This window comes from Lates calcarifer, linkage group LG1, assembly GCF_001640805.2.
Source record: "Lates calcarifer isolate ASB-BC8 linkage group LG1, TLL_Latcal_v3, whole genome shotgun sequence".
Lineage (NCBI taxonomy): Eukaryota > Metazoa > Chordata > Actinopteri > Centropomidae > Lates > Lates calcarifer.
In genome coordinates, this window is record NC_066833.1 from 9833994 (window position 1) to 9860977 (window position 26984).

The following is a 26984-nucleotide window of genomic DNA, read 5'->3' on the forward strand; positions in this document are numbered from 1 at the left end:
AAGCAAGGCATCACAGTAGGGTTAGGCTGTTGACAGTTGGTAAATGTTAACATTCAGAATAGTTAATAGGTTAATTGGCTTTTAGTTCAGAACTACAAAAACCTCCTGTGAAGTTTCACCTCTTAGAAAAATAATTTTAATTGTGTCAGAATATAGAACAATCTAAATCCATGCTTAGTCCTGCAGCACCGTCGGAAACTACTATTCTACTCCAGTACTGCCATAAATATTGAGTAACTGTAGCGCAAGTGCTTAAAATCATCAACAGTGTTAACAGCTGACTCCTGCATAGTTGTTGAGATAACAATCTTTACCCGCAGTGACCTCCCAAACCCAGCCCCTGGGCCCCGTGAACGACTGAACCCTGACCCCCACGCCCCCACCCCCATTTTAACGGTGTGCTTTCCCTTAAGTTTTTGCAATGCAGTATTATTGATATTTGTGTTGCATTCATATAGTGCAAAAATGCAATGCAAATATTTACTGTAATAAAGTGTAAACTATATAAAAAGGTAAACAATATTTTTGCCACACTTTGATGTAATCTAATCAAAGTCAAAACACAGCAGCTACTAAAGCCGTTAACTAGTGTTTTCTCCTTGACCCCTACACTGATATTTGTTACCTTTCATGACAAATCTCCTCTGCCTCCTGTTTGACCCTTCGTATTTTATCAGAAGCATTCAAGGCTGTGACCACTCTTACCAAACACATCATAAAGCATGACAGACCCCAGCATACAGTAGTGAGTGTTATGAAACTCCTGTCAGACTGAGAGTCCAAGCTTGTAAACAGGACAACTATAAAAGGTTTGTTAACCAAGGGCTCAATCACTTCCCCTGACTCCGACAACATGTTGTTACTGGGGAAACTTCTCTCTCTGTGTTTGATAACTCTGTGTGGGTGCATGTGTCAGAAACATGACGATCAACACCAGGCCATGTTTCTTGCAGGTCCCATGACCAACGAACAGGTGAAAAGCCTGAATGGAAAACCACCTGGAGGGACATTACTGGATGCCTTTGACTGCAGTCACCCCATACCTCCTGGCTCTAGACAGTACTTTGAGTACCTCCACAGCAGAGGGGTGACCCACTTCAAAGTGCCGCTATCATGGGCTCAACTTCTACCTACAGGCCTCCCCAGCCAGCCTCAACGAGCTGTGGTTACCTGTTACCAGACCCTGCTGGGACAGCTGCTGGAGGTGGGCCTTCAGCCTCTGGTTGTTCTTCATGGCTCCACTGTACCAGAGGTTCTGAGATCAAAGTATGGAGGCTGGGAGAACCAGGGGCTGGTGGACATGTTTCAGCAGTATGCAGAGTTTGTGTTTGAGGAGTTTGGAGAGCTGGGAGACTCCTGGGTGACCCTGAGTGGCTTGGATGAGCTGAAGGGTGCTGAGCTGCAAAATGCTCTTGATGCACACACCACAGTCTATCGACCGTTACCACCAGCTGTTTCCTGGGAGAGGTAGGAGATCAATATTTCACTGCACTATGTGCTGAGTTTCGATAATATAACTGGAAAGCTGAACTTAATGACATCTTGTTTAAAACATGTAGCTTGTATAGAATGGTAAAAACATACTTAGAAAAAAGAGGAATATCTAGCCAAAATTCAAAAACTGAAGCATGCTAATACGTTCTTTTTTAACCTCTTGAGTCCTTGTTTTTCTCTCTGATCTTCTTCAAATGCAAAAAACATGTATGGCTGGAGAGATGGAGATGTCTTGCACAACAGTTTCGGCACATTTCCAGCAGACTTTACTTGATTTATTCAGTATCTTTGAAACTAATGTGATCTTAATTCAGAGGTTATCATCAGTTTTTTTTAAATTCTCATAAAGCACAAAATACAGATGCAGTGGCAAAAGTTTATGGAAAGTTTTTCTAGGTTTATAGATATTTATACACCAATAAAGTACAGTCAGAGTTACTTTGACAGATGATCATATCTTGGTAGTTCTTTTTTTATCCTCTGCTGTACTGTAGTTGTCCAGCTGCATTAGATGCAAAGTGATTATGGCAGTGCTTGATGAGATAATGGATTTCATATCTATTTACTTTATGTGCCAAAGGACATGATAAGGAGAATGGGGTAATGCAGGGGAGAGGAGAACGTGAACTCTGTATCATAGGAGAGGGAAAGTAAATTACTGCAATAACTGAACTGAAATATAATTTGTTACAGATGGACGAGTGTCAGTTGGAGTAAAGGGCAGTAAAACCCAAATCATCTGTGACACTCAACAACTGGTAAGTTCAAACAGCCACATAAAATATTAGCAATAAAGACAGACAGACAATAAAGTCTGTCTAAGTCTATAAGCACACTGATAAAAGAATAAAAGAAAGAATTGTGTTCATCAGTCATACTAATAGGTTTTCCTAATAGATACAGCTGTTTGATAAACATGTGAAGTTAATTTCATTTGTGTGAGGTGAAAGGTAATATTTTTCCTCACCACACTACACTCACATATGCATCTCTGTTTCAGAAATATTTAGATTTCCTGTCTATTAAAGTTCAATATGACTGCACCATTGAGCAAAACCTGGCTGAAGAACTGCAAAGTGTCATGGTATGTAGCAATTAACATTATTCAGTCCTATACATAATAAATGTTTAAGGCCTTACTGTCTTAGTCTGGATATTGTGTTACATGCATGAGTTCCAAATGTTTCTGTTTTCTTGTAGGGAAACTGTGGAAAGAAACCAGTTCTCTTTTATGAGGTGAACATGAATGACTGTCCTCCGTATCAATTCCTATCAGATACCAAAATAATAAAAGGTAAAAGTTATTTGCCTTCCTGTCAAAAATAAAACTAATCTGATGTAATGTGATTATGTAAATGATGTGACGTTGTAATTCAGACATTATTTTATTGACTGCACTTCTGCAATTGTCTACAATTACATCAGGTTGGGTAAAAAATGCATCAAGGTTTTAAGGATTCTGAAATAATTTTATAACAATGAAGGTCACATGCACATGAGAGATGATATATGTAATGTTTTCTTATTATACTTTTACAGTGCTGAGCAATGCCGATCAAAATGTTCTTGGGTTTGACATGGTGGATATGTTACGTTCATCTGATTCTATCCCAAAAAGGTACTATAGTTCATATAGAAAATGAAAAATGTAATCTATGATATGCCTTGACCCACCCTTGTGAAAATGTATGTGTGTACAACATGTGTTAACTGTTTATTACCAGTCCTATGCCAAGAATATTTGTTGGATTTCTCCTCAAGTATTCCCATCTAAATTCATTTTCAACACATTTTTCTCTTTATCTTATACAACCACATCAAAGCGATGACACCAACAAAAGAAATGAACCTCTAACATCATCATGTTCCATGACCTACTACAAAACTTGGAGCAATTTTGCCACCATGACCTCATCTGAGCGAGATGCTTTCCTGAATGACTCCTTCCCTGCTGACTTCCAGTGGGCCACCTCCAGTGAGTCTTTTAAGGTTGAAGGTGGCTGGTCAGAGGGTGGGAAGGGAGAGACCATTTGGGACCACTTTGGTCACCAAGGCCTGGCCTTTGAGAATCAGACAGCTGATCTGGCTTGTGACAGTTTCCACAAGGTGGATTATGATGTCTACCTCCTGCGAGGTCTTCATGTCAACACGTATCAGTTTTCCATCTCTTGGGCCCGTATTTTCCCCTCTGGCCACCGAGGCAGCCAATCAGAGAAAGGAGCTCTCTACTATGACAAGCTAATCAACGCTCTCATTGAATCTGGCATACAACCTGTTGCCACTCTCTACCACTGGGATCTGCCTCAGGCACTGCAGAACTATGGTGGATGGACAAACACCTCCATTGTTGAAGCGTTCAAGGATTACGCAGACTTCTGTTTCTCCAGGTTTGGAGACAGGGTCAAGACCTGGAACACATTCAGTAGCCCCTGGGTGGTGAGCCATGCTGGCTATGGCACTGGTGAGCATGCCCCTGGCATAAAGGATTATGTGGTTGCCTCCTATCAGGTGAGGGTAATATCATTAATCTAATGTAAATATACACTGTTTAATTGTCATGATGTACTTACCTTATCAGTTGTTTTGCCTTTTCAGGTCACTCACAATATGCTCAAGTCCCATGCTGAGGCCTGGCATGTCTACAATGACAAGTACAGGATGAAACAAGGAGGGAAAGTGGGCATTGCATTGAACTCTGACTGGGCTGAGCCCATGAACGCCTCCAGACCTGAAGACATAGCAGCTGCAGATCGCTACTTGCAGTTCATGCTGGGCTGGTTTGCACACCCCATATTTGTAGATGGAGATTATCCTGCAACACTAAAGACTCAGATTGAAGAGAAAAGAAGAGTGTGTCCCTCCTCTGAGCCTGCAAGACTTCCAGTTTTCACTCCTGAAGAGAGAAAGAGGATACATGGAACAGCTGACTTTTTAGGATTAAACCACTACACTTCCCGGCTGGTGAGCAACAGTAATGGTGGATGCACCCCTGGTCCTCAGGGGGTTGGTGACTTCCAGACACATGTGGACCCATCGTGGTCCTCTACAGCTTCAGACTGGATATATTCAGCACCATGGGGTCTCCGAAGGCTTCTTAATTACATTTCTACAGAATACTTGAATGTTAGCAAAGTGCCTATCCACATAACTGGGAACGGGATGCCTACTGAGTACAGTGGGAACACTCTCAGTGACACCAGCAGAATAGAGTACATGAGGAGTTACATCAATGAGGCTCTGAAAGGTATGCTGTGCACCATTGTCAACACTGTTTTTTTTTTTTTTAAATCAACATCTTAGATACAGTTTGCAGAGATCATGGGTAAATTAAATACAAAGTATTGAGTTTTTGTTCTGAACCCAGTAAATACCAGATTATTGTTTTTTCCTACTTCTAAACTGTTCCAACACTGTCAGAGGGTTGTGGTAAATGAGGTTTAGTGGCTTTATGTTTTTATTCTCTCAACAGCTATACATTGGGATGGGGTAAATGTGCAGCGGTATACTGTCCAGTCACTCATGGATGGTTTTGAGGGTCCACAAGGCTACAATGAACGATTTGGGCTCCACCATGTCAACTTTGATTTGCCTGACAGACCCAGAACTCCAAAGCAGTCTGCCTACTTTTACTCTCAGGTTATTGAAAAGAATGGCTTTGCTTCCAAAAACCAGGTCATTTATGCACCAGAACTGAAAAACATGAAGTCAAATAAAGTTCCCCCGATGCCACCTTCAACCGTCCCATCACAAGCCAAGGATGTCTGGAGGAAATTTTCATCGCAAACCAATTTTCAGAGAAAACTCTACCACTATGGTACCTTCCCACAAGGCTTCAGCTGGGGAGTATCATCGTCAGCTTATCAGATTGAAGGTGGCTGGAATGCAGATGGGAAAGGGCCCAGTGTCTGGGATACATTCACCCAGAAACCTGGCAGTATTCCTGGGAACCCCAATGGAAATGTGGCCTGTGACAGCTACCATAGACTTGATGAAGATTTCTACATGCTGCGAGCTCTGAGGGTGAAGTCATACCGATTCTCTCTGTCCTGGTCCAGGATCTTTCCTGATGGTCGACGCTCCTCTCTGAACCAGAAAGGTGTTGACTACTACAATCGTCTCATTGATGGCCTCGTAGCACATAACATTACCCCCATGGTGACACTCTATCATTGGGACCTCCCTCAAGCTTTGCAGAACCTCAGTGGATGGGACAATGTAGACATGATTGACATTTTTAATGACTTTTGTGACTTCTGCTTTGCCACTTTTGGAGACAGAGTGAAATTTTGGATGACCTTCAACCAGCCTCAAACAATTGCATGGTCAGGATATGGACTTGGACAGATTCCACCAAATATTAAAAATCCAGGAATTGCACCATACAGAGTTGCACACAACCTGATAAAAGCTCACGCCAAGGCCTACCACACATATGATGATAAGTATCGCAAAGCTCAAGGTGGCTTAGTATCCATTGCCCTCAATGCTGATTGGATTGAACCTAAAGATGTTAATGTTCCCAGAGAAGTGATGGCTGCTGACCGTGCTCTGCAGTTCCAATTGGGCTGGTTTGCACACCCTATTTTCAAGAATGGTGACTATCCAGATGCAATGAAGTGGCAAGTTGGAAACAAAAGTGAACTGCAAGGTCTTTCAGAATCAAGACTACCTTCCTTCACTGAAGAAGAAAAGAGCTTTATCAAGGGAACTGCTGACATGTTCGGTGTAAATCATTACACTACAAAGATAGTGAGCCATGTTACAGCTCAGCTTACCCCACAATCTTATCAATATGACAAAGATTTGTCAGAAGCAGAGGAAGGTGATTCCCCAACTACTGCGATCAGTAACCAGAGAGCTGTCGCATGGGGCCTGAGAAGACTCCTCAACTGGATCAAAGTAGAGTACGGAGATCCAGAGATTTACATTACTGGAGAATGGAGTAGCGACAGACACTAAGACCACAGTTGACGACACAGACAGAGTATTTTACTACAAAACGTATGTTGATGAGGCTTTAAAAGGTGAGTGCGCACACTGGTTACTAGATTTTTAGACAATACAGTTTGTTAGGTCACATAATCTAGCATTATGAAGCTAAAATATAGCTGACATGTCACTTTCTGGTGGTTCTCTTAAATTAGATGACACGCATTTATAGTATGTTGTACACTTAATAACCGCTTGTTGACAAATATCAACAGTTTTTCTATTGCTAATTACGTTGCTCCTACTATACGCAGCTCATAATCTTGATGGTGTGAAGGTGAAAGGATACACAGCAACATCTCTTATGGATTCATTTGAGTGGCTTAATGGATACAAAGTTGGATTTGGGCTGCATCATGTGGACTTTGCCAATCCAAACCGACCAAGAACACCCAAACGCTCAGCGCACTATTATTACCAGGTCATGAGGGACAATGGCTTCCCATTACCAGATGATGAGAAGACGCTTTATGGACAGTTCCCTAAAACCTTTAAGTGGAGCACTGCCAGTGCTGCTTACCAGGTATGCAATGCCAGCACATTGGCAGAGATGACTTCACATTGACATGGTGAAGTGTTAAAATATTTCTTATAATTGTATTCACTTTTGAGCCAACTGTCAGTCCTGCTCTAGGATGGACAGGGTTTACCAAGTCTCGTACCATAATGCTACTTTTCTTGCATTTCAGATTGAAGGAAGTTGGAGAGCCCATGGAAAGGGTTTGAGTATCTGGGACAAGTTTGCCCATACTCCTCTCAGAGTCTCCAACAGTGACAACGCTGATATTGCCTGTGATAGTTACAATAAGATTGACAAGGATGTGGAGGTGCTGAAGAGGTTGAAGGTATCCCACTACCGCTTCTCCGTATCGTGGCCCAGGGTGCTTCCCGATGGCACCAACAACCACATCAATGAAGCTGGGCTGAACTACTACCATAGGTTACTAGATGCCTTGGAGGCTGCTAATATTCAACCACAGGTAAGCAGCATTGTTGATATTACTGGTTAGGGTACCATTAGATATTATAATCAGCAATGATTGTCATGTTTAGGACTTTGACGTTTCTGAGTTTGATTGCTGTTAGTAGTAGTATCAGAACTGTTGTCAGTGCATGCTGCTTACAATTATTGTCGCCTTGACAAAATACAATTTTGTCCCAAAGGAAAAAAAAACACTTGTGAGAAAAGTGTACTTCATTACAGAGAACATTGTCTTTCCTCTTTTTTTCAGGTCACCCTATACCACTGGGACCTTCCCCTGGCTCTACAGAAAGTGGGAGGCTGGGAGAATGAAACCATTGTACACAGGTTTAGAGATTATGCCGATGTTTTATTCAGCCGACTTGGAAGTAGAGTGAAGTTCTGGATCACTCTAAATGAACCCTACATTGTAGCCAACCTTGGTTACGGATATGGTACTTTTGCGCCAGGTAATCAAACAACATGCTTTTGAAGTACTTCCTATAACCACTTTTTATCTTACAGTATAGATTTTTTTGTCTGGATTGGTATTATAAGTTTAAAAAATATTAATAATTTTATCAGTGCACCCGAGCCACCATTTGTGAGAATAGTGTTTTTGCTTGACTTGTAAATCCAATTAAGAATTTCTAAGCCACAGAAACATACCCTGGTCTATTGGTTGTAAATGTCCTGTATTTTAAAACCTTACGCTGTATGATGCTTAAGGCACTCTTAATAATGCCTCAAATGTTTCAGGCATTGTGGGTAAGCAGTATATTGCAGCTCACAACCTGATCAAGGCCCATGCTGAAGCTTGGCACCTCTACAATGACAAGTACCGTGCAACACAGGGTGGCCTCATCTCCATTACCATTAATTCGGATTGGGTGGAGCCGCGGAGCCCATACAAGCAGGAGGACGTGGATGCAGCCAAGCGCTACCTGCAGGTAGACAGATGTAAACATCAGAAGAGTTTTCCGCTTTGCACTGTTTTTTTTTAAAGATAAGACAGTTTCAGGCAAATTAAAACTCAGAAAAAGCAAGTCTACTAAGCTGCTTTTTGATGGAACCTTCTAGGATGTATTATATTTCCCCGCACATCTGGTCTCCATAGCAGGTTAACTTATAATAATCATATAACATATGATTTTTTTTGCAGTTCTTCATTGGCTGGTTTGCCCATCCCATCTTCAATGGTGATTATCCTCACTTAATGAAAACAATCATTCGCAAAAGAAGCCTTGCTGCAGGTCTCCCTAAGTCACGGTAAATTAAAGACTTTTGAATTTGTCATGCCCTCCTCAAACTTCCACCACTGATTTTGTTTATTTCTTGGAAGTATGCACTGTAAGTGGCAGATATCTTTTGATTTAATATAGGCTTCTTTCTAATATAGCCTTCCGGAGTTTACTCCTGAGGAAATCAAGAGGATCAATGGGACTCACGATTACTTTGGCTTCAACCATTACACCACGGTTCTTTCATTCCCTGTTGATTTGGGAAATCAGCAGGATTATGAAGGTGACAGGTAAGCTTGAATTAAGAAACGACACCTTGATAATGTTTGATGGTTTCTTTTTTTGTACCTCAGTACAAGAGCAGACAATTGGTGACACAAGAGGAGATGAAACCAAAAAATAAATGGCACACTTTGTCCACTTGCCTACTTTAACCACATGCAGCAGATGCCAAAATAAATGTGCCACATTTAATGCTGAGAGAATGTCCAATCCATTATCCAGGGGAACTGGAACCACACATGACCGCACCTGGATTGAATCTGGCTCCTTCTGGCTGAAGATCACTCCCTTTGGATTCAGGAAAATCCTCAAGTTCATCAAGGATGAATACGGAAATCCACCTGTATATGTCACAGAGAATGGGATCTCAGAAAGAGGAGCAGTGGACTTGAATGACATCCACAGAACACACTATTATGAGAACTACATTAACCAGGCCCTGAAAGGTACCATAGTAAATACATACTTGACAGATTTAAAGGAGAATTTGGACAATAAAAAAGCCACATTAAATGTAATCATTATTATTGTTTTCTTTCAGCCCATGTTTTGGATGGAGTCGACCTGAGAGGCTACACAGCCTGGTCATTGATGGACAACTTTGAGTGGGCTGCTGGCTACTCGGAGCGATTTGGGCTTTTCTTTGTGAACCGTTCCAACCCCACGCTTCCTCGCATCCCAAAAAACTCAGCCTCTCGCTACGCCTCCATCATCACCTGCAATGGCTTCCCAGATCCAGCCCTTGGGCCCCATGAGTGTTTGAACCCTGAACCAGAAGGTAATGTAATGCTAAGTCCTCTAGATTCTCTAGATTGTACCACTGCAAAATATACTTGCAATATACTTGAGAACAAATACATTTTTATATTTTAACATTACATTTTTAAACTGATGCTCATCTAAATGCAAATATTATGTTAACCACAGGAGTATTAATAAAGTTTTGCTTGCTTCTTGGCCCTCTCTTGCAGCTACAAGCACACCTATTGTGACTACTGCCCCAGTTCTGCCTCTGAACATGGTGGACTTCTTGGGTCTGGAGCTTTCACCACAAGATGCTGAAGTAGCGCTTTACGTCATCTTTGCATTTCTTCTCACAAGCGTACTCGGGATTGTCTTTGTTGTGTATCGGCTCTTGAATACAAAAAAGAAGTTAAAGAGAGCAGCTGTGGAATCTGTTAAGATGGAGAGAATGTGAGCAAAGTTTTGGAGATCTCCTTTAATAAAAGTGAAGTGTGATATATCAGTTTTTGGCTGCTTGACCAGGTCCAGATCAGGGTCCAGATATGCACCTGGGTTGCTGATAAATGCATGGTTGCCTAACTGAAAGACCACATATGTGACAAAAATAAAAAAGAAAGTGAAAATCAGTATGGTATTCCTTACAAAAACTCCTCAGAATGAAAGTCGCCCACTATGTAAGCTACATACATGTTACAATAATGAATGAGTGTGGTTATAATGCTTTAAAGTCAATATTTGCAGTCACTCCATTCCTCATTTCATTACAGCAGTTTCTGTTGTTGCAGCTTCACTGTTTCCAATATTTATTTTGTGAAGTGATGACTGTGCCTGTGCTGATTTCAGATGCTTGTGTCAGTATCAATAAATGACCTCTGGATGGCGCCATTAAATCATTTTCTAACTGTGCACTGGCTCTGATTCTGTTCCTCTGGTATTTAGCAGTTTAACAGTTGCTCAATATTAATATTCAAGTGAAATGAAAGCTAAGGCTAAGTAAGGGTATGAAGTGAATAAGGTAAATCAATTAAGAAATAAGAGATTGTATTGTGAAATAGGGTGAACTTTCACTGTGAACTACACTCACACTACATGCTACAATTCGCTCTTTTGGTACCATTTTGATTAAAGGAACTATATTCAAGATCCTGATGAGGGACACTGATATCTTGTGGATACATCAGTCTAGTTAATTCTGAATCTAAATATTTAAATATTTTGCTCGAGGGAATCTCAATAGGAGTTTAGGGAGGTTTTCTTTTTCTTTCTTGTTTTTTTTTTTTTAACTTCCATCATCCTCGCCCTTGACCTTCTTGTTTGCGCTCTGGGGATTTCAAACATCAACTTTCAAGACACAATCCAACACCTCTAGGCTCTTGGTTGCCACTGTTTCACCTGTGACCTGTCGCTCAAACCATCACAGCCTGGCGGTGCAGGAGTCAAACAGGCCCCTGCATGTCTTTTCCACTCAATAACACGATCCACACAAAGAGCCTTTCCCCGACAAAGGTGTTAGCAGGGCAGCAACGCATCTTCTCTGCTCTCCTGCTAGGATACCTACGCCTGGTCTCCAGGGTGACCTGCCTTCTCAACAGGATATACGCATTAACTCGCGGTGGGTGTCTGTTCTGCATGCTCTCCCCTGCCTGCTCCTCAACAGCTCTGATCAACAAGGGGTCCGCTCAGAATCTGAAGCCCCAGAGTCTGTCCGGATGGGGTATGAGTCAGACTGGAGGAAAACATATTCAGTCATAGTTTTCGTGGAACGTTTTTAGGTCAAGTTGAATAACTTGCATGAAAATTTGATGACTTGCGCCTGCTGATCCGTGGGTTATACACATTCCTATAAGACACTGTTGAGAAACTGAAGAGCTGAAACTGAAATAAATAAATAGAAATAATTAGATACAGTATGTGCAGTAAATAAAATATGATGCATGCAGAGGATCAACTTAATCTTGAATTTAATCATTAAAATGCAGTGAAGCCAAAGCACTGTATTGCAGTTAGCATGCTGAATACCTTCAGAGTCAAAACAGTAAGTTGCTCATTAACCAAACAATTGATATCTGCTTTACACAGTTACCTCACCACTATCTTCAGCTATGCAAATGGTTTTTACAAATATATTTGAGCACAGTTATGGATACACTCAGGATCACATCAGATAAACCGAACAACTCATTCACATGACATTTAATTTTCATCTTATGTCAAACTAGATGTAGCTAGATGTTTGATTTTGGCCGCTCAAGACACGTATTCTTCATCTCTGTCCATAGCAATTTCATCTGCACTGACAAACAAACTTAAGAAACATTACTACACATCTGCTCAAACTGCACAACCGCTCCACGCCGTGTGCGGCATCGGCACAGAGATGAGACTTGACGCTCCGCTGTTGCTTTAATCAAATGCTTGCTGGGCGGAAGTCTCCCCTTTGTGTCATGGAGGCAGAGTGATGGTGATTACAAACTGCTGCATGCTGTCTCTGCTCCATAGTAGGCCCTCAGCTTTTATGAGAACAAGATGGAACAGTTACTTTTTGCGACAGTTTTCCAAAGTCGTAGAGAGAATAGCTAGCATCTTGCTTTCTTGTTTTAATTCGTTATTGGTATACACTCTGGCTGTGTGTGTGTGTGACGGGACACTCGCAGTTTACATACGTTTTTGTCTGATGCTCTGACCTGGTCTGACATACAATGAGTGTTTAAATGACTCCTTTTCCAGAAAGTGGGAGTGTTTTCTCCTCTTTCCAGCAATGAGGCTGAGATCTTCCCAGTTGAAATACTAGATCAGGAAAACATTATTGTTAAAAAAATTGCGTGGGGTGGGACGCTGGAATTGGAGCCTACCAAAATGGAGGGGGAATGTTTTCATTCCAAAAATTGCAACGTGATACTATAAGAATGTTTCCAGCTGAGCCAAGGCTGTTGAAGCCAGCAGTCTCTGCTACACAGATCTTAAGGTTTTACCAGGTGTCAGTACAACTTTAGTGCAATGTAGCAACACAAAATGATCAGAATCACAAATAAGCATCATTATGGACGCATATACATCATGGTCAATCACTTATGTCTTCAGTTTAGTGTTAAAATATCATATACATGTTTTGACAGCATGGTTCCAGGGTGTCATTGAAGGGCATTGGAAAATTTGAGGTGTCAAAAAAACTATTCACAAATATACCATCTGTAAAGAATTAGACTAATAAGTGGTTGTTGGGTGTTGTTGTGTCTGTTTCCCGTGGCAACCTCAGATGTGGTGATCCAGGTTGCTGAACATGTTGCTGTGTGTTACTTTTATGAGTCTAATTAGTGAAGCACGTGCTCTCTCTCACACACACTCTCGCATGAACGCACTGCCCTAACAAAACTGTGTGTTGTGTCTTTTTCAAAGCTATACTGACAGATCAGCTGGGCCAATATATTCACTGATATGAGCTTGCAGAAAAAATGTGTGAATCACTGCGTGCATGTCTACAACAAGAAATTGCTGTAGTTGTACAAAAGTTCTGTTTCTGTTTGGAACGTTCATTCACCTGTCTCAAATATTTAAAAAATGTTTTTATGACTGGCTGAGGAGGAAAAGTTGGTCTATCAATAACAGCAAAATGAAGTGCAATGGAAACACACTTGGTCAACTAATTATGATGCACATGAATCATGTGACTTAAACGACCACTGAAGTGTTTCCTCCAGTGGAGAGACTAAAGTGGTGGCAGATGAAAACATCAGACCTAATTACGTCATGTGGTTCCACCCTCATGTTCTGTGATGGTTTAATGGTCCCCAACAGGAAAATAAGCTTAACAGCAGTCAGTGAAATTGTGCATTAAGTCACATTTTCTTTTGCTAATTTTCTGGAAATTCTGTTATTTGTGCTAAATTTGGATGAAAACTTGGCTAGTGTTGCACTATATAGTTTGTTGACCAAAAAAAGTCCAGATCAACACATTTTTTCATCTGTTTTTCATGTAACAAACACAACAAGTGGTTTTTCATACTATTTCCTATTTATACTTAATTAGCATACAGTAAAATTCAGAATTTTAAAAAAGTTAAAGTTAGTGGTACATGTTAGTTCAGAGGAAAGCCTCTCTGACACTGTGGATACAACTCATTAGATACAGCTCATGAAAACACTGGCCTTGGATGTAAAGACATCTGCCACCCACATGTGACTAGCTGGCTATTAAATCAAACTAGAAAAAAAATGTACATCAACACTGCTTAACTCAGGCCTGATGTTAAACTTCTAAAGACAAGCTTTAGTTTGAAGGAGGAAATAAAATACACATCGAGTTACAGCCTGGTATTTAGCTTCAAGTGTACAGCGCTCGTTTTAAAGCCAGTTAGAGACCTCTGCTGTGTTAGGAGTAAAGCCTCCAGAGGGAATCCTGCTAACCCTGTTTGAAATCACCCTATGTTTTTATTGAGATCATTATCACAAATATTGCCTTTGACAGAATCAATTTCCTTGTTTTGTGCTCTGCGGTGCCATATCTGCTAAATGTTGCATTCTTCCTTTGCGAATCCCACTTTACAGGTCCCTGCACGAAATAAAGCAGGAATGGAAACTGGAGCAGGAAATTGAAAAGAGGGGTCCTGTTGTGTTGTGGAGACCGCTGTGCCTACTGCTATTTCCTCTGAACATGCCAGTCTCGTACACTCACCAGATGTACGTGTGCCCCGTCTAATAATGCTCACAGTCCTTGAGGGGAAAATTCTGGTCAGACATGTAATGCAGTATTACCCATAACACTGCTGCTGTTTCAAAGATCGATTACATTTTATTGTTAGGGTACGGACATGGCAGTGATATGCCATTTGGCATCCTCAGTCCGTCTTGGCTCATTCCTCATGCAGCCTGGTTGGCTATGGCACTTCAAAGGACATGTGGCAGGATGGCACACAACAGCTGGCATACAGCTTGGCTTACAGACTGTTCACCAATGTTTACTGAGTGCCAATGCCAGTTCAGGGTCTCTGAAGACTATAACACTTAATTTTAAGAGGTAAACTGAGAGATTTGAGTTTCCACAGCCTGCTTTCCTTTCTACATTTTACTCTTTTGTGAAGGTTTTCGCTCTGGCTCTGCTTTATGCTGGTAGTGTACACAGGGAAAAGGTCATAATACCAAAAGGGGGTGGTGTCTCATTCTACAGCTCAAAAACTCCACACAGTATTTATTTCCAGAATAGAAGACAGCCTCCGTACAATCAGCTGTCAGACCATTATGTAACAGTATGTGTCATCTGTTGTACATTGTACATTTCTGACAATATCATTGGGTTTGAACAACTTTGTCTGGCAGGTTGGATGGTTTGAAAACCCCTAATTAGGTCTGGCTGTCTCTGGCTGCCACTGGTCTCCAGGAAACAATTAGCAAAAGCCCCCACCATGACAGGATGTACTCTGTCGTTCTCCTGCTGGGCTCGCTCACCTTGCTGAGTAGAACCTGTGCTACCGTCTCCACACTCAAAACAAGCAAACAAACACTCATCACATAGAAGAGTGATTTAATTAGCTCAGTGAGAGTGGTGCTTTAATTTGATTTTGGGCTGTACTAGTTTTAAGTTGAGAATAAAGTTACCTTACCAAAAATTCACAGGTGTTATTTCTGGAAGTTCTCTGCAAATGTCCATGTAACTGTCTCCAAAATCTGATCACCTCACCAGTCTGTGATTATGTATCATCAAAGAGAGGATTAAAGGTGAGTTGGTGAATCTAATCAAAGGCTGAATCTTTTTCAGAGAAACTGATCATTTACAGGTTGATTTGGTGAGAAAGGCTCTGCTCAATGAATCCATCCATCCATTTTCCTCTGCTAATCAGGGATCGGGTCACGGTGGCAGCAGGCTAAGCAGAGTATTATAGACATCTCTCTCCCCAGCAACACTTTCAAGCCCCTCCTGGGGGATCCTGGCGCATTCCCAGGCCAGATGAGATATATAATCCCTCCAACGAGTTCTAGGTCCCTAGGTCTCGTCCCAGTTGGACCTACCTAGAAAATCTCCAAAGGGAGGCACCCAGGAGGCATCCTAATCAGATGCCCGAACCATCTCAACTGGCTGCTTTTGATGCCAAGGAGCAGCGACTTTACTCCGAGCCTCCACCGGATGTCTGAGCTCATCACCCTAGCTCTAAGGCTGAGCCCCACCACCCTGCAGAGGAAACTCATTTCGGCCACTTGTATCCTCCTCCTTTCCATCACTATCCACAGTTCATGACCATAGGTGAGGGTTAGCTCCCTCTTCACCACAGCGGTCCAGTACAACATCTGCAGCACCAATCCATAACTAGTCAGCTTGTAGCCAAGCAGCTGATGAATTAGCCACTGTTCATAACACATTAATAAAACAGTTGATGCTTATCCAATGATGCAAGAATGACTTCAGTGCTCTGCCTGAAACCCAGTGCTTAATTCAAGAATTCTTTTGAAATAAATTATGCGGTGTTTCAGTTGCCTGAAGGTTAAGATGCATACCACGTAACAAGAAAATGTAAAAAATGGAAAGTGGAATGAGTGAATATAAACTGGAATTTTTTTATTTCAGGGCTGCCAATAGAAAAATGAGTCACTGAATGACTCATATGCCATTCACTGCCTCTACTGCTGTACACATGAGCCAGAGTTTAGTCAGACAGATTCAGTGTTGGATTCATTCACAAGATAAGTTGTTTTCATTTTCAACATTTAACCAAAACCAGGAGCATTTCCTAAACTAAACCAGAGGTGTTTTAGTAACCCTAACCCTTTAGTATAATGTGGATATCACACGTCCTGAGTTCTGCAACCAGGCTGTTTCCTGGCCCCTGTTTCACCTCCACTCTACACCTGTCTCCAATCAACTCATCAACCCAGAGGTACAGGAGCCCCAGCTCTTCACTCACTCATCAGCCAGGTTGTTCCACCAATCTCTTTGGTAGTCGCTGCCTCGGCTGCTGCTGTATTTTGCATGCTAGAGTTATTTCCCGTGTTTTCCTCGTGCCTGCGACTAACCGTTTTCTCCTGTTAAGTTTTCCCTGCACCCTCTTCCCCACTGAGTCTCCTCATCTGCTCAACCCTCTTCCTTCTAAGGATGAACTGTACAATATTTAGTCACCTCTTAACTTTTCATCACGTCTAACTAGATCAGCTTTGGACTAAACAGGTTGCTTAAATTAAACTACCTCGCTGTGAATAATGGTTCTCTGCCTCTTTTCCTCTTTTCCTGATTTGAAAACACAATCAAGACGTTTCATGTGGCTCTACATTAAAAGTGCTTAACCTAAAGGCACAAAAGGGACAAGGTTTCACTGGTGACGGATGTAATTAGGAGTGAGAGCTACACTTGTCCTTTCAGCGCTGACTGGAGTGCACAGGTGAAATTCCCTGTAGGTGTTCAACTGTTGTGTATGACTGCTTTCACTCAGTCCAGATAAGGCTCATGTGTGTAACAGGTGAGCACACAGTGCCACTGTATATATATATATATATATATATATATAAAATATATATATATATAAATATATATATATATATATATATATATATATATAACTAAACTGTAAAAGCAAATACCTACAGCTTTCTATGTAATATGTTGCTGTATGTACTACAGTTTATGAGCCACTTATGCAATTAGCAGTTGAAGTTGAACTATGCAGATCTTGAGTTTAAATTACATGAGTGGCTCTTATTTCCAAAGGTCACTCCACATGACAATCAGACTCTGATTTAGAGTCATAGAGTGGAAGCGCTGCAGGGGTTTGTGCATGTATGAGATAATCTTGACTTTTATAGAACAGTTTTAGCTGCAGATAAACACTCTGACTGTAGAAATCTCACCTACAGGTTCAGCATATTCTCCAGGTGAATAACTAGAAAGAAACACATCCGTAACTGGCTTGAGCAGTTATGAATCAGGCATTCCTTTGACAGCTGAGAGGTAACTTTACAAACACAAATGCATTATATATACAGAAGAATGAGAAAATTTTCCTCAATCATTCTTATCTCACAAGTTTTAGGGTTACATTAATTAATGAAATGGTCCAATCACAGCTGCAGGGCTCCAGGACTATCGATTTGATTTTCAAAGTACTTATTTAATTTGATTTTTAATGTCTGTTTATACATTTATTAACTGAACATTTGCAATTGCTTAACCCTCTTAAGGCACAATAAGTGCATATTTGGCACCAATGCTCACTAATATGTTTGTTATTCAAATTACGCATCAGTGAACTAATGCAACGCAATCTGTCCTGCGTATACTGTACAAGCCAGTGACAAAAACCTGCACAATGTGACACTTTATCCAGCGGGTTTATTTGCACAGCACCAGTTATGTAACAGATGATAATCCACTGTTACCATAGTAATGCTGCTCACATCTGGTGTTGAGATTGCACTGTGGTGAGAGCAAGAATCAAAGTGTCTTCACCACCTCATCATCATCCCTCAAGCTCTCTTCCTTTGCAGTAATGTGTTGGTGTCGACGCCACATTAGAGTTGCGTTCTGTTTATCACACTGTCACAGGACTTTGAGTCTACTGGAAGTGTTCTCCACACCTTTTTTCCTCTTAGGCCCAGAGGAGGCTTATTGTGTGGGCTTGTGGACAAGCATGCAGCCCTTTCCACATACTCTGTAAAGCTTTTGACTTGAAGCTTAGACATGATAAAATGTACTGTATATTGCTTTTCAGGTTTCAGGTTCTGCGTGGGTTTTCAGAACCACCGATGGGACCAAAATTTGCTGTAACAAAACAAGGGACTGGAACAAATACACGCCTAATCCACTAATACAACAGATTTCATCTTCTAATGCTGGACTCTTAAGCCGATTCTAATGAAAAATATAAGATAAAGAACAGAGTGAAAAGTGAGAGGCTGAACTGTTCACTCTTTTGCTGGGAGGATGAATCGAGCAACTGTGCAAAGCAGAATGGATGTAACTCCAGTCAGTGATGTCTCATTATCACAGGGGTTCAGAATTTACATTCAGGGGGAAAGACTAAAATCACAGATCATTTTTTATACTCTGGAGAAAGATTTTACCATTACAGTAATTATTTTCACCTGGCTCGGATGAGTATAAACCATTTTACTTGTACTTGTCCATGTCCGTGCCAGCAGAGTCTTATGAGCTGCACTGAAAAAACTAAGGGGAAGAGTATGAAAGACACAGGAGAATATACAATGGGGAGATGGCACAAATGCAGGCGGGCATGATAACAGCCACCTGAGGGATCCTCGGTGTCAAGGAGACCCACGAGGGGATCGCTGAAACCGTACACATCTGAACTACTGCCACCGAGCCTGGCCTGGCTTAACAGGATTGGCTAGTGTTTTGTGGCTTGGATGCAATTAATCCGTCTTATCCGCTTACTGCACCTTAAACTGTGGAGGAAGGATGTACAGTTCAGCAAGCTGTTGCTATTTCCTCTTTATTATCCTTTTTTTAAACCTGCATCTAAGGAAATCTAAATCTAAAATCTATCTTAAAAAAACTATCTAAAAAAGCAGTATAAGAGAAGGTGAATAAGTGTTCCCTGTCTTCTTTAGTATGCTTACTATGACAGCTGAAATAACAGAGGAGCAGATCACAGCCTACAGGCCTGTTTCCCATTTCCACAGTGTTAACTGACATCTAGCAATCAGTATGCAATCATGCAGAACTCGCATAGTCAGAAACCTTTCCCCCCCTCACAATCTTAGATAAAAATCACTTGAATCTGAAGGAAAGTCGTCTCTGTGCTGGACCACTGGGCCACATCAACGCGCTGAGCGTTCACGACAGAAAGGGCTAAAACCCTGGGCCTTAATTGAGTTAGCTGGATGCATAAACACACGCCCTGTTAGCCTTTTCCCTTCTTCTGTGGGTGGCTGAAATCTTGAAATTAAATAAGATAATGGAAAAGAGCAAAATTATTAGATTATGCCAAAAGAGTTACAAGTAAAACTCTGCTCAGTGTACCAGCAAATTTCCCCTGTTTATCACGTGTGCCACATTTGCATGCCCTGGCATCTACCCTCCACTCCTCTTTCCTCGTTTCAATTGCATTAACCTACAGGGTGCGAATGTGCCAACGGTAGCTTATCTCCAGCGCTCTCTGGAGAACGCTCTGCTATCATGGGTTTGGAAAAATCGATCTTCCCGTCACACCGTACAGGAAATCCATCCACTGCTGTCAAAGCAATATTACAATGAAGGCATACAGTGTGTATTTCCTGTGGATCTTGGATGACTTGGGAGATCAAATAGAATTACCAGTCGTGTTTGGAAGAAAAGCAGTTAGATTTGATGAAGCAGGTGTTTTGAAAGGCCTGTACTGGCGTTTTCTCGAGGGCTGTCGACAGGGTTTGGGTTTACAAGCTGCTTCTGTCAGCAGAGAGGAATTAGTTGTGGCTTATTAGTATTTTGGTGCAACAAACATAAAATGCATATTGTTTTTCTTGACATAAACTAAAATAAAGCCATGGGCTTTATGATTTTCTGGCCCACTTAACAATGATTTCAGATCAGTCTCTGTGGGGATTAGGTGTTCTGTTTGGTACAGTATGGCTCTAACTTTAAACGTGTTTAGGACCCTTAATCTAACTCCACAAGTACAACATAAAAGAAACACAGACAAGGTATAGCTTTCAAAAATCAAAAGGAGTGTGTGGACAGTGGAGGATCAAGCAATATATACATAAAAGAGTCAACAAACAGTATTTAGAATTTTAGACTTGTGAATGAAAGTTACCCAGCTGCAATGCCTCCGTTAGGCCTGGTCAAAGTTCAGGCAATCCTGCCCACCTTACTCTGTGAATGTCCACACACTGTTCGCATTACACCCCAGAAATCTTAACTTCAACATTATACAATCAAATTTTCAGTCTATGTTAACTTTATTTTGCTGCATTCAAATAAAACGTCAAAATATACAGCATGGCTGCAGGGTCTCTAACAGCAACAACATTCAGATTTGTCATAGTTAGGTTTTTTCCCTTTGTCTCCAATTCTGGTGAGATAAATTCCCCAATAAAAACCTATATTTTCTGTCACAGGTTTTGTCTGAAGCCCAGACAGGTGACAGCAATCCTGACAAGACTCACAAGATGGGTGTCAACGCAGGTGGGGGAAAGAAAAAGTCTCTCTTGCCTCATTTTCTTGTCATTCAAACTTACTTTTGTCACCTTTCTATGTCAAATGAAACAAAACAGAAAGTGACATTCTGATTCTGAAAGTGTTGTTGTGGTACAGCTGTTTTCTTTTCAGTGCTTGACACCAAGAGCCAGTACAGTTTACATCAGGAACATTATGCAATGTAATGAAACCCCATTGCAAATTACATAAACACTGAGCACTTCACAACTCAAAAAAGTGAATTTTTAAATTTAAATCTTTGATATACATTGGTGGCAGTAGAGTGTGGTACAGTAGTACTGGATGAGGGACAAGAAAATGGTAGCCTAATACAGTCTTCTGTAATTGCCCTAAGAGCTGGTGGTATATCATACTGAATGGTATGGCATCATGTGTGAACTGCATCTTCTTTCATTACAGCAGATAAACTCTGAATACATCCTGTTTTACAGCCATGGACAGGTTTCAGAGAATACTTATTATGTTGTCAGTGGTCTCCTTTTCGAGGACAGTGTGGCCGGGTTGAGTCGTCCCATCTACTTTCAAATCAGCTTTCTTTACTTGCTTATGTAGACAGGCCCGTTTGAGTGGATACTTATTATGCTGTCAGTGTTTTCTTTAGAGACCAGCTCCACTGGGTTGAGTTGTTCCATTTCTTTTCAGATGAGCCCCCGCTCTTAAAGCCAGAGAGTCGGTGTTTACACAATTCCAGTCTTACTGTCGCTACAATTTTGGGACCATCAGGTGTCCTCTCAAGCCTGGCGGTAATACAGTCCACTGTTGTGTGGTACTCACATTAGAGCTTTGGATGACTCACTATGAGCACTGAACGCTGCTGGATGTCAGTGATGTAAGGACATACAGTCGTTACCACATAACTGCAATTCATCACATTTCTTTGTCAATCTATATTTCACATCTAATTCCACTGTTTTCACTCGCTCCGTCTTCCTCCTGTCCAGTCCCCACATTCAGCTCCAGACCGATTGTTTGGATAATAAGCAGATGCGTAGTGTAGCGAAGGGGATGAGGAGATTCACAACAATTTTTTGTTTTCACTGATATTGTGTCATCTTTGTTTTCAAGGCAAGGCCTGTCACTGATTGTTTAAGCTGCGAGATATGTGCCACTACTCCTATGCTGACAACTGTTTATTAAAAGTTGGGGGGAGATGTGATGTGATAATTAAAGGCTTCTTCATGGACAGAATTACTGGCTGTTTAAAATAATTTCCTTCCAAGAAAAAAAGTATTTTTGTCTTATTTTGATCTACTGTGTGGAACTCTATACTGATATCAAAAACCACTTGTGATTATGCTCGCAACAGCTGAAGATTTAGAGTTTATCCTCTACTTGTTTGCAGCTGCTCTATTAAAGATGCATAATGGAGATTCAAAGTAAAAACAGGGAAATCCAGTATTTCCCATCATTCAGCAGAGGAATTTAAATAGTTTTATGACTGTTCTGAAACAATCTCTCTCACTTGTTGTGCAGCAGATGAAGCAAGAATATGGATAATCAAAAGCACTAGCACAGGTGATGGTTTCATTGTCTTGCTTGTGCACATGCAACAATTTCAATTATTACAAGTTTCAATTATTACAGCTTTTGCTTTCTAACTAATGCAACATGTCCCTGAAGAAGAATCTGCCTTTTAACACTTCTTTCAGCTATCATGATTTTTAAATGGTGTCAGGTTTTAGAGGTAGTCTTTCTTCCAGGGGGCAGATTTTAATTTTCTTCACCAACAGCGATGCAACACCACTATGCTTCACATAAAGGATACAAGTCTCACTTTTCTCAATTGGAAAATCTACTGTTGGTTTATGTCTCTCCACCTAAGTTTTAAACCGACTGCTGAATGCAACAAGTTGTTCTCTGCAGTTGTGGAAAGTCACCCTGGAAAAAGCTGCCTGGAAATCACCAGTTTAAATAGAAAATGGTGAGCCAGGCTGAGGCTAAACAAGAAAGAAAATTATAATATTCAGTCAGTGGAGTCACACTGAGTGTTTCAGTACGCAGGGACCTTGGCGTTTGTTGCATGCATGTAAAAATCTATGGAATGTGTTCCATCTTATTACTTTTCTATTACATGTTTGTGACATTCCTTTAAATGTCTTTTTTCAGTCAGCTTCATAACTTCATTCATGCAATTATCTATATATCTATATATCTGTGTTTTTGTTTTCTCTGCTGTACACCAATCAGAATTTAGTAATGCTAAATTCCCTGCACAGTCCAGATGAATCAGATTAGCTGAGTTTTTAACTTTTTAAAGATGCAGAAGATAACAGCCAAGACTGAGTTTTGTTGAACATTAATATTTGAAGTTATGATGACTTCAAACTAAGGTTTATGGGCTTTAAAAAACTGAAAATGTATTGTGTGCTGACACTAAACTGAAACAAAATATGTTGCACTTTTATTATTCTATTATAATAAAGGATGAATAAAAACAGTATACATCTGTCCCTGTAGAATTTCCTTTTAGAATAAGTTGGATCATTACTGAGCGTCAGCCACTTCCTGGAGTGTAAACATTATAGTAATAACATGGATAATAATAATACAGTAACTCCCTGTTCACTATCAGTCATATAAAATAACATTTCAAAAACTGTGACGATGGTTGTACAGGACCATCACACAAACCTCAATTATTACAGATGCATTAACACATTTTAGAGGCTCAGTGTGTCCCACAGCAGTGATACACGCCTGTGTGGCTGCTTCAAACAACACAGGAAACTAAATGACAGACTTCATTCATATATCCACTCTCACTGTAATGATTTGATTTTCCTCTCAGCTGTCAGTCATCCTGTCCTGCAGACCCCGCCTCCTACGGAAATACAGGAGGTTGTTCGACACGTGATTAATTCAGTATGGCGGAGCTGCTGGCTGAATGATTTTTACAGTACCGACGGGTCCTAAAACCCTGCACTGTGGATGCTTTCGGAGACTGGGAGAAAAACCAGCCATTTGCGCTCAGGTAGTGTTGCTTTTTTTTCTTTATTTAACACAGTTACAGCTTTCTCTTTGACTCGAGCGAGTAGAGAGAAACATGACAAAAAATAAGAGTTTATCTTGTTGGTTTCTGCGCTTTTCCTCATCGAAGTCAAGTCAGTCTTACTCCGCTGTTGTTACTTTTTCTGCGAGTGTGTATCGAATTTTATAATCAGGAGAAGAAAAGTGTGTGTGTTGCGCAACACAGACATTGTCGTTCAATGCTGACAATTTGGTGTGGCTTTAAAATGTTAAAATAGTTGTGTAATATTGTTTCTCCACGACCTTAGCTGCTCGATGCACGTACGGCTTTTAATCTCAGTGTTAGCTGAATAGTTTTAAACTCGTCTGAAACATGCTGTCAGGTCGGGGTATTGGCTTTTAAGGACAGCGAACGGCAATAATTATTATTTTCCAAACTTTTCACTTTCACTTTATAAGTTGTGCTGCAGCACAGCGCCATACTTTCATACCGTTTTCCTCCCGAGTGTGAGGTTGGTGTAAGGAGTTGCCAGATGTAGTGGGGAATTTTGTCACCCAGTGGTTTGTTTACCAGCGAACTACGTCAGACATGTAGAGGAACTGTATTGGTGCAATTGTCTTCCATTAATGTCACGTTAGCCATGCTCCAAACGATCCTCCACACGTATTTCTTCTAATAAACACAACCAGACTTTGACTTTAATGAGTACAGATTTCCGCGTGCGTGCGTGCCTGCCTCTGTGTGTGTGTGTACGTGGGGAGAAAGCAGTATTTGTGTGATGGATGGTTTGTGCTGAGGTCGAACCGCTGCTGCCACAGCTTTGGGTGTAAACTTGTGTCTTCATGAAGTGTAAACACCACGGCAGCAGCAGCAGCAGTAGGGCCGTGTCCCGGCTCTGGTGAGACTCCTGCCTTCGCTAGCGGAAACTATTCCCTCAGCATTACAAGCTGAGGAACGCTGCGGGTGCACGCTTGTAAACTCCAGGCCCCACAGAGGCAAGGTCACAGCGGCCCTAAAAAAACTGGCTCAGAGTGCTTCTCTTTAAGGATGATGTGCTAAATTACATTCTTCCTTATTGAAGCCATCTGTATTTTAACCAAGACAGAAAGACTGCTGGTATTCAAACTCAGTAACAAAACAAACACACCCCTTTCTCTTCAGCGCTCCTTCAGAAGCTCCGCCCCCTCTGAACTCGCGGACGCGCATCGCCATGGCAACCAATACTCACAACCGGCCGAGAAGCAAAATGGCGGAATCGAGTGCGTCCGCTCTCTTATAGTTGAAGCAAAAATAAACCTGATATAACACAACAACCAGGGAACAACAGCACCCGCAACACAAACTGAGTAAAAAGCGTTGTTAGGTTGTTTTTACAGAGCTGACCGAAGACAGCTCCTGTAGATTTGTAGCTTAGCTAACAAGGATGCTAGCCGCATCTGGCATAGCATTTCCAATTCTGCATATAAAATCCCACTGTGCTCACAAACTTGTTTGTCAGGTTTTCAGGTGTCTATATATCTATAAACCCCCACAAACGTTTTAAGGACAATATATCACAACAGCATACAAGGACAGAGCACGTAGGTCGAGTGTTACATTAACTGCAGCGAAGCAAAGACGCAGAGCGGACGAGACTGGTTCTCAGAGCTAGCATAGTAGCCGCAGAGAGAAATACTTCCAACTTTCCTCATAGTCTTACTAACATTACACCAAGAACAAACAGGCAAACACAAAGCGTTACTTCGCAGTGGCTCTGTGAAACACAGCAAAGCACATATTACTGACCTGTCAAGCAGAGACAGCAGCCGCCGCGTCTGTTTTCAGGCCTCTCAGCTCCCCGGAGGTCCCTCCACCGCTGGAAATCCGCATATTGTCGTGGGTGTTTCTCCTGGACTGGGTCACAATCTTTCTTTTTAAAAGTATATTCCTCCGTCCGTTTCCTCTCAGGCTGTTAGTCCGCCACTGCTCCGTCTCCACCGCGTAGCGTTAGCGTGCACCGGAAGTTCCATCTTTCGCGCTCCCGCTGCCCCCTTTTATAACCTTTCATCTAACCGTGCACGAGCACGAACGTCATTATTGGCCGGTATATAAAACGCACCGATCCCCGCCATTTTGTTTTGTCAGATCTGACAGATGATCGTTTCAAGAAGCCCTGAATCTCTTTAAGATAAAGTTTCAACATTATGCTCTGATAGCTCCACACTGCAGTAACATCAGATATGAGGGGGAAATGCATAGCTTAAACATCAGTAGCACATATCAGCTTTTGGCATCCAAAACAAAGTGTAAGCAGTTATTGAAATCCACTATGGTGTGTTCATATGTGATGTTTATTTACAAGAGTTGTTGTGTTCTTAATATGACACAAGTCACTTTTCTGTTTCCTGATTAGCGATAGTGCTATTTATGGCATGTCCAACGTGATCTGAGAGTAGAAAGTAGCTCTTCCTCTTTGATTTTGAGACATAAACACTACCACCTGAAACATGTTTTGGACACTGGTTGCACAATTAAACAACAAAATGGATCCAGGAAATAAAGATGCACAGATAGTGTTTAATGTGAATTTTGTCTTCTAAGAAAACCTCTAAAAAATTAAACAGCTTTACATTTGAAGTTTGTGTGCATGCACATCAGTGTCTACTAATTATATATTATGGGATTCTGACTCACACATGTTAGAAAGAGTAGATGGATGCCTGCAATGTCTAAAACCCGTTTGACATAGCCAAATTTTGGGCAGATTAGTGGGTTCATGAGTTGTGTGTAATTATCAATATATGTTAATCAGATTAATTTCAGCCTAAGGAAATTGTTTCCCTTCACTGCTTCGTAGTATTAAAGTGTTTGTCATACACGGTTAAATCAGTGCTGCTTCCTTTATCTTTTACCACTTAATGTCTTGTCAATCAAAATTCGTCACTTCTTGTTTTTAACTTTTAGTTCTCCATCTGTCATCATCATTAATACCCAGAGTTTACCTGGTTGTGCAATTGAAGTTGTCTGTAATCTCTGTAACTTTTGGATGCAGCAGGGTGGTGACTGGTGATCTGTCCAGGGTGTTAGCTTCAGCCTTATTTAACAGTGAAGACAGACAGGAAATGTTCACAGCTGTAATCTGACTGCAGATGTTGAGGTCTAATGGATCACGTCTTATACCACAACACC

At 41.2% G+C, this 26984-nt stretch overlaps 2 protein-coding genes across 4 annotated transcripts in view; both read left to right on the plus strand.

Annotated features, from left to right (window-relative positions):
• The first annotated feature begins 958 nt into the window (after nucleotides 1-958).
• LOC108887081 (lactase/phlorizin hydrolase) lies at nucleotides 959-10611 on the plus strand. The gene is given in 14 exon segments (XM_051073102.1): nucleotides 959-1467; nucleotides 3219-4002; nucleotides 4090-4738; nucleotides 4964-6426; nucleotides 6428-6518; nucleotides 6738-7006; nucleotides 7173-7463; nucleotides 7716-7914; nucleotides 8204-8394; nucleotides 8607-8713; nucleotides 8844-8975; nucleotides 9190-9413; nucleotides 9509-9745; nucleotides 9939-10611. Coding segments are annotated over 14 exon segments (5373 nt in total). The 3' UTR covers nucleotides 10166-10611.
• A 13089-nt stretch (nucleotides 10612-23700) lies between these two features.
• hdac4 (histone deacetylase 4) overlaps nucleotides 23701-26984 on the plus strand; it is an 88477-nt gene continuing 85193 nt past the window's right edge. For 2 of the 3 annotated variants that reach the window (XM_018682258.2, XM_051070053.1), the window contains exon 1: nucleotides 23707-23819. The gene's annotated coding sequence lies outside the window, so the exon portion shown is untranslated. Of the gene's footprint in view, nucleotides 23820-26984 lie in introns of all 3 variants that reach the window. The other variant, XM_018682257.2, reaches the window with a different exon arrangement.